This window comes from Micromys minutus (genome assembly GCF_963924665.1).
Source record: "Micromys minutus genome assembly, chromosome: 5".
Taxonomy (NCBI): domain Eukaryota; kingdom Metazoa; phylum Chordata; class Mammalia; order Rodentia; family Muridae; genus Micromys; species Micromys minutus.
In genome coordinates, this window is record NC_137974.1 from 56807709 (window position 1) to 56815169 (window position 7461).

Here is a 7461-nt window from a genome sequence, read left to right on the forward strand (position 1 = left end):
AGGAGTTCCACTTTCTGGGACAGCAGTGGTCTCACCCTCTGGCCCTCATCCCCTCCTGCCGACTAGGAGATAGTTTACATTTCTCTATTAGAACAAAGCCTTTGTTAGCCAGGTGTAACAGTGCACACCGTTAGTTCCAGAATTCAGTGGCAGAGGCAGGCAGATCTCTGAGTACAAGGGCAGCCTGCTCTACATATCAAGTTCCAGGCAAGAGACCCTGTCTCAACCTCCAACTTAGTTATTTGTTTAGAGTGTGTGTGTGTCATGATACATGTGAAGGTCTGAGGACATATTGTGGGAGTCAGTTGTTTTCTTCTACCCTGTGGATCTGGGGTATCAAACTTAGGCTTGGTGATAAGTGTTTACCTGCTGAGCCATCTTTCTGTTCCCTGCTCTCCCCTACTTTGAGCCAGGCTCAGGCTATGCAGCCTCGAACCTTCAGTCCTACTTGAGCCTCCCAGTGGGTGGGATTATAGGGATCCACAGACGCTTTGTCAACCCTTTCTCTTGTCAGGGATTGGGAGTCTGACTGGAAATTCCATAGAGTACCTCTCCGAGGTCTAGTCTGAGTTATCAGAGCAGATGGACTTTGACTCCAGGGAGCGAATGAATGGAGCAGCTCCAAATACATGAGGTAGTGTTAGGGGTTCCTTCCAGGCAGACCTCAGCTCAGGAGTGGCTCAGTGAAGAACTGAAGGCTTTCCCTCCAGGTGCAGGGGGATGCTTGGGAGTTGCTGTAGACTGGAAGAGAGGTGATGAAGGAAGAGAAATCCTAGCCCCCCATCTTTTCCTCATGTGCCCTTCCTCAGGCTCAGGCCCCTACCTGCTCAAGCACGGACACACCTTGCCTGGATATCAACCAAGTTTCAAACTGGCCTGGCTTTCGGACCCTCCTGCAGCAGCTTCCTCCACAGGACAGTGATGTGGGTATCCCCTCCCCTCTGACTCCCTCCCTCCTTCTCCCTCCCTCTTCCCACATTGTTAATAAGTGGAAAGACTCTTGGTCTAGAATCCAGGATATGACTAGAAGGCCCAGCTGTGTCACCAGCTGGTGGAAGTCACTTCCCTTGGCTTGAGTTGCCACACCTAATAATGGGTACAGTGATGTCTGCTGTACACCACGGTGCTTACTTAGCTCAAGAGCAAATGGGAAAATGAACATGAACGGCATTTGAAATCAAGAATGGAATGCACAAATGTAGAAATGTGATCGTTTAGCATTTATTGAGGCCCCACCATGCACCACACTTCACTAGGGAGCCGAGGCAGCTATGAAGCAGAGAGAACATAGATCTGAAAGCGATGCTGAGGTCTAGCTACACGGGGAACGGGAACCAAGCTATCTGGCGACAGTACTAGGTGCTAAGGGCCCTGAGTGGTGCCCATTCCCATGGGCAGCACAGTGAACCGAAGGCACTCAGTGCATTCTCTTCCTTTTCCGAGCACATATACTATTCTCTCTCAAGGCTCTACCACTCTGTGGTCCGGCAGCTAAGCCTTCTAGAACTTTCCAGTCCTAGTGATGCTCTACCCTGAGGTCTGGGTGCATGGGGACCTGTTTCTGCAGGAGCGCTACTGTCTGGCCCTTGGGGAGGAGGAACTGGCCCAACTTCGACTCTTCTGTGCCCAGCGGAAGCAGAAATCCCTGGGGCAGGGGGTGGCCCGTCTACTGCCTCCTAAGCCCGAAGGCCACACGTGTGAGAAGGTAGGGAGTCTGCCTTCCTTGTCCATCCCTGAGCCTTCCCCTTCCTCTACCCATTGTTCTCTCAATTCTGCAGAAGGGCTTTGGGGGACTTTAGTGGAGAAATGGTTTCAGGAGCAGTGCTTTGGTAAATGTTAAGAGAAAAATGGAAGCCAGGTTATTTTGGGCGGGGGGCGGGGGTGTGTGGCTTTTCTGGTGGAGAGGGGCCTGCGGTACAATATGAGGTCAGATTGGGGGTTATGTGGAAGAGCCATGAGAGAAGCTAAGAAACTTCAGATCCTGACCAATTCAATGCCCCCTCTTCCCGGTTGGGCAGTGCAAGAAACTGCTGAATCCAGGGGAGTATGGCGTGCTCGCGGCCAGGGCCGGTGAGCGGAGCTGCTGGCACAGACCCTGTTTTGCTTGCCAGGCCTGTGGCCAGGCCCTGGTAAACCTCATCTACTTCTACCACGATGGGCACCTGTACTGTGGCCGTCATCACGCAGAGCTGTTGCGACCTCGATGTCCGGCTTGTGACCAGGTAGAGCACCAAGAGGAGGCAATAGGGGAGCTCTTCTCTGGGGCCAGGAACACAGGAACAGGGAACAGCTTCCTAGGCTGCATGCTCATCAGAACTAGGAACCAGCCAGGGCCACCCCATTCCCTTCTGTTCTCTTGAGCTATGGGCCTGTGGGACCTGTTGCCTTTATTTACCTCTGCTCTCCCCCAGTACGAGCAAAGGTTCTTAAATTAGTTTGGACTGGAACGTTTCTGGATTCTTGAACAGATGTTTACCTCATCTCCGTGTCAGATGACCAATGCCGTGCTTGCCCAATACTAGCAGGATCTTAACATCAACATGAAAGACCGTATTGAACCTTGGGATAGGAGTCAGGGAAGCTCTAGGGTCCAATTTCTGGCTGTGCCACCTGCTACGAGGAAGATCCGGCCCAAAGCCAATCACCATCCCTGAATCTAAAAGTCACAAAGTACTTCAAATCAAAATGCCTTTGGGCATTGCGTTAATGAGTATAAGGCGTGGCTATTGGATGGATGAAAGAATAGGTGAGTGAGTGAATGAATGAATGAATGAATGAATGAATGAATCGGTTTTCTCTCCCTCACCCAGTTGATCTTCTCCCAGCGCTGCACTGAGGCTGAGGGACGGCGCTGGCACGAGAACCACTTCTGCTGCCAAGACTGCGCAGGGCCCCTGAATGGGGGACGTTATGCCCTGCCCGGGGGTAGCCCGTGCTGCCCCAGCTGCTTTGCCAGACGCTACAGAAGTACGGGGTCTAGCTCAGTAGGGGCAGCGGAAGGACAAGCGTCCCTTGGTAAAAGAGGGGATGGTGCAGATCTTAAGGGGAAGGAGCGGCAGCTTGGGCTGAGCATAGAAGGGGGTAATCTCCCAGGCCAGAACCCTTCGCCCCATCCCCACGCCGTCCTACCCACTCCAGCAACACCTCGTCCTCCCACCGCAACCCCCAGGCGCGAGCATTGGGGCCCACAGCTCTCACCGTGCGTCCCTGGCCTGCTAGCTCCAAAGGCCTCTTGAACCCACTCGGTGGGGCTGCGGCGCCCGACTCGCTCCCAGGCGGGGGAGGCGGTCGCCCACTGGTGGACGGAGGCGGGGGGCCCCTGGGGCAGACTGGCGGCAGCGGTGGCGCGCACGGCACAGCCTGGGGCGGGGCGGGAGGCCGCACGCAACCCTGGCCCGCCTCTTGCACAGGGACTTGGGGGCTCTGAGATGGGCATTTCTGATGGATTTGGAACAGGGGAAGAAGGACCAGATCCAAGCGTCGGCTGGAACCGTGCCCCCTCGAATGACAAGATCACCCCCGGAGCTGCGCTTCCCTCTGCAGTGGAAACCTCGAGTAGGGCGTCCAAACAGCAGGATAGGGACTGCCCACAGACACCCGGGAATCCCAAAGAGGACAGCCCCTGCCCAACCTGCTCCTCTTCCTCTGAGTCAGAATCCGAAGGCTTTTTCTTTGGCCAGCGCCTTCCAGATCCCTGGAAGACCCCCGGAAACTTCCAAGCAGATGACAGAGACATCTCCAGGAAGCACTGCACCATTTGTTAGTGGCGCAGCCTGGAGATCGTAGTAGTGGAATTGGGGGCTAGGGGGGTGGGGTGGGATCTGTAAAGTGAGATAACAAGGCTGCGTTGTGTAAAGACCAGACACTGAAGGCAGTCAGGCACACGGGACACACCCCTTAATACTGCACGCTCTCTGACCTGAATGACACTTTCTTGGGAGCACACCTCTGCCAAGAGCCTCCAGGGTGAGCTAGCCCCTATCCCCAAAGGCTGGGAGAGCCTCCCCGTCAGCACCTCGCTTAAACTAACGGAGTTGTAGCGCAGCTCGGGTGACAGGTCCCAGGCTTTGGGAGGTGGGGCCCCGAGCTGGGACTCCGCCTCCGACCAGGCTTTCCAGCTCTGCGAACTCCTGGAGGCGGTCGGGGCGGGTCTTCTCGCTCACTTCTCACTGTGATCGGCGGAAGTGCGGGATCGGAAGTTGCGCGAACGGCCTGCGCCGACTCGGTGCGACAAGCAGCCGGTACAGACGTGCTCTGTGCTGTTATGGCTTCCAGCGGGGTGACGGTGAGTGCCACCGGCTCGGCCAGTGAGGCCTCCGAGGTTCCAGACAACGTGGGAGACTGGCTCCGCGGCGTCTACCGCTTCGCCACCGATCGGAACGACTTCCGGAGGTAACCGAGCCTGGTCCCTCTCTGGTCTACATAAACTTAAATTTGTATTTCCCTACCTGGTGAGTCTGGCATGCATCCCCAGGGCTTTTATCACATTGAGAACATAGTGGTTTCGTGGTGGCAAAAGCTTTCTGTCACGTGGCTTTCAAGGTATGTCACTCTGGGCTGCAACGATAGTTAAGCCGTCAAGCTGAGTCCAAGAGTTCGATCCTTGGGACCGGCAGGGTGGAAGGAGATACCAACTCCGGCGGGTTGCACTGACCTCCACACCTACATTGTGTCACGTGCACGTGTGCACACATACACAAATTAATGAATGTAATATTTTTAAGAAGTCACCCTAATCTGAGGCAGGGAATGGGTGCCAACGCATAAACAATATTTAGTCCCGGCAGAGCGCCAAGTTGGCCTTTGCTTGTGTCATAAGTAGCTGTGAACTTAAAATTCTCGTGTGCATAATAGGGGGACATATCAATTGTCAGCACCTCCAGAAGGTGGTGCTGAGAGGAACTTCCCATGGTGTCATTAGCTGCATGAGTCTCACCCACAGTAGGGTTAATGAAATGTCTTCGCTACCCAGGAACTTGATCCTCAATTTGGGACTCTTTGCTGCTGGAGTTTGGCTGGCCAGGAACTTGAGTGACATTGATTTGATGGCACCTCAGCCAGGGGTGTAGCCAGGTAAGCACTTAACTTTCCTCTGCCTAGTTCAGGAGTCCTGAAAGATGCAGACAGCAGAACGTTGTCAGCTGTACACAGGAAGTAGGGAAGATTCTTGGGGTAAAGCCTTGCCGTTGGGTTTCTAGGGGAAAGCAGTTCTCCTGTTTCTAATGCCACCTGTTATTTGCTTGTAGAGAATGAAACTCCTGTGTATTCAAACTTTCCAAAGACAGCCTACTGTCTGTGACCATCACAAGATACTACCCGAGTGGCAGCTGAAGTTGACAACCTCTCCTTGCCTGAACCTCAGCTGAAATGTTGCCTCTGCACAGTTGTGCAGTTCCCAACTTTCTGCAGAGGGTGATCTTTGTCCTTGTCCTGAAGAGTAGCAATGGTTCTTGAAAGATTTCAAATAAAGCCTGCACAAAAGACAGCTGTTTTATTCTTTTAATAAGAAATTTCTTACAAAAACAAGGTGTAAAAAGTCAGTTTACAAAAATCAAATAAACATGACTTGTATTTCACACTCGAGACAGGAATGAGCCCCAAACATGAACTTCAGTGGAGATGAAATGGGGATGGAACCACCCACTCCACAGGGATGCAGACATGCCAACAAAGCTCATTCTTGAGCAGTACCTATTGTTGAGTCCTGGAGGAGGAAATTGGTGGTGGTTGGCGTTTTAGTTTACCAGGTGGGGTTTCCAAGTACCAGGGAGGCATTGTTGGAACAGAGTAAGATTTGGTGGCAAAAGAGGACAGTGATGTGTGGTTGGAGGCAAATGTGTCAGCATAGGGAAGCAGCTTCCCTCACAAAGAAAAGTGCTTCCTACCCCGAGATTCATGCTGGTACTGCTGTCTGTGTTCTTCCAAGCATGTAAGAACCAGCATGGAAAGCCTGTGCCAGGGAACCAGGTATTGGTAGTTTCATTTAGTTAATCTACTGGGTGTTTCCATAGTTTCATTTAGTTAATCTACTGGGTGTTTCTATGCACCAGCCCCTTTGTGGGTTACAGAGCAGTGAGGAAGGAAGGTGTGTCAGCCACAGCTGCATAACTATTACAGATGTTTCACTAAAGGAACCATCAGGGCAGCTTTCCTGATCTGGCCTGTGTGTCTCAGTCAGTCCGTCCTTGGGGCCTAGGAATACAGCTCATTGGAGAAAAGGCTTCCGTTTTGAATTTGACCTCCACATACTCACAAATAACTGGGGGGCGGGGGTGCAATTAAAATTGGTATTTTTTTTTTTTTTCCTTGAAGACGGTCTGTAGCCTAGGCTGGCCTCAAACTTAGCTACATAGTTGAAGGTGGCTGTGAACTGCCTATCCTGCCACTTTCATGAACCAACTCTTAGGATCACAGGTACAGGTTAACATTAAAGGTTTTCTATGGTGCTAGTCTCAAACTCTGGGCTTTATTGAGCTACATGCCTAGCCATATATAGGACAGGGATTACCGTTTTCTTGTGACCGTTCATCAGGTAGAACCTGAGGTGGATGGCTAGGAGAAACACCTGAGTGCACTCAGGCCTAGAATTTACCCTGGGATTACAGATACTCTGAAAAGTTTATTTTAGAGATTGAGAAGAAGACAGGCTGGGGGCTGGTGGCACACACTAATCCCAGAGGCATATGAATCTGTAAGGCCAGCTTGTTCTACATAGTGAGTAGTTCAGGTTAGCCAGGGTCAGGGTATGAACACAAGGATAAGACTTGGGTTTGAAGCCATTACTGGCAGAGCCTCAAAAGGTGACAGGAAACAGCCTTGTAAGCTGTGTTAGACTCTAAGCTACACTAGTGTGATGGTTTGCATATGCTTGGCCCAGGGAGTAGCACTAATAGAAAGGTGTGGCCTTGTGGAAGAAGTGTGTCACTTTGGGGATGGGCTTGGAGACACTCCTCCTAGCTGCCTAAGAATGATGTCTGTTCCTGGCTTCCTTTGGATGAAGATGTTTAACTCTCAGCTCCTCCTGCATGCACCATGTCTACCTGGAGGCTGCCATGCTTCTGCCTTGATACTGGACTGCACCTCTGAACCTGTAAGCCAGCCTCAGTTAAATGTTGTTATTCATAAGACTTGCCTTGGTCATGGTGTCTGTTCACAGCAATAAAACCCTAACTAAGACAACTAGCAAAGAACAGCCTGATTTTTGGAGGAATAAAACCTTAAAATTTGCTATGATCCTGAAATTGAACAGTTAATGAAAAAATATCTTAAAAACCAGACTCTGCAAAGAATTAAGACATGACAGCTTTCAGGGCTTAATTGAAGTTTCGTTCAGATTCTAATTTCAAATAACTTTACTGTTGCTCTTTGAAGCCATAATGCTGGTTGGGCAGTGTCTGTTAAGCAGGCGGAACCCAGGGCCTCAAGAGCAAAGTGCCAGCAATGAGCCATTTCCCTAGCTGC

General features: G+C 51.5%; 2 protein-coding genes across 10 annotated transcripts in view; both read left to right on the top strand.

Annotated features, from left to right (window-relative positions):
* The window catches only part of PRICKLE4 (prickle planar cell polarity protein 4), a 48471-nt gene extending 44542 nt beyond the window's left edge, over positions 1–3929 (top strand). For 8 of the 9 annotated variants that reach the window (XM_080917410.1, XM_080917408.1, XM_080917412.1 and 5 more), the window contains 5 exons: positions 810–923; positions 1568–1705; positions 2019–2222; positions 2811–3015; positions 3457–3929. In XM_080917410.1, coding sequence (XP_080773536.1) covers positions 810–923; positions 1568–1705; positions 2019–2222; positions 2811–3015; positions 3457–3764 — 969 coding nt within the window. In that variant the 3' untranslated portion in view covers positions 3765–3929. Of the gene's footprint in view, positions 1–80; positions 635–809; positions 924–1567; positions 1706–2018; positions 2223–2810; positions 3016–3456 lie in introns of those variants that run through there. The other variant, XM_080917416.1, reaches the window with a different exon arrangement.
* Positions 3930–4132: 203 nt separating this feature from the next.
* On the top strand, positions 4133–5483 carry TOMM6 (translocase of outer mitochondrial membrane 6). The gene is made up of 3 exons (XM_080917420.1): positions 4133–4392; positions 4973–5073; positions 5247–5483. The coding sequence occupies exons 1-2, from the start codon at positions 4265–4267 to the stop codon at positions 5067–5069; spliced, it is 225 nt and encodes a 74-aa protein (XP_080773546.1). The 5' UTR covers positions 4133–4264; the 3' UTR covers positions 5070–5073; positions 5247–5483.
* Positions 5484–7461: the final 1978 nt, after the last annotated feature.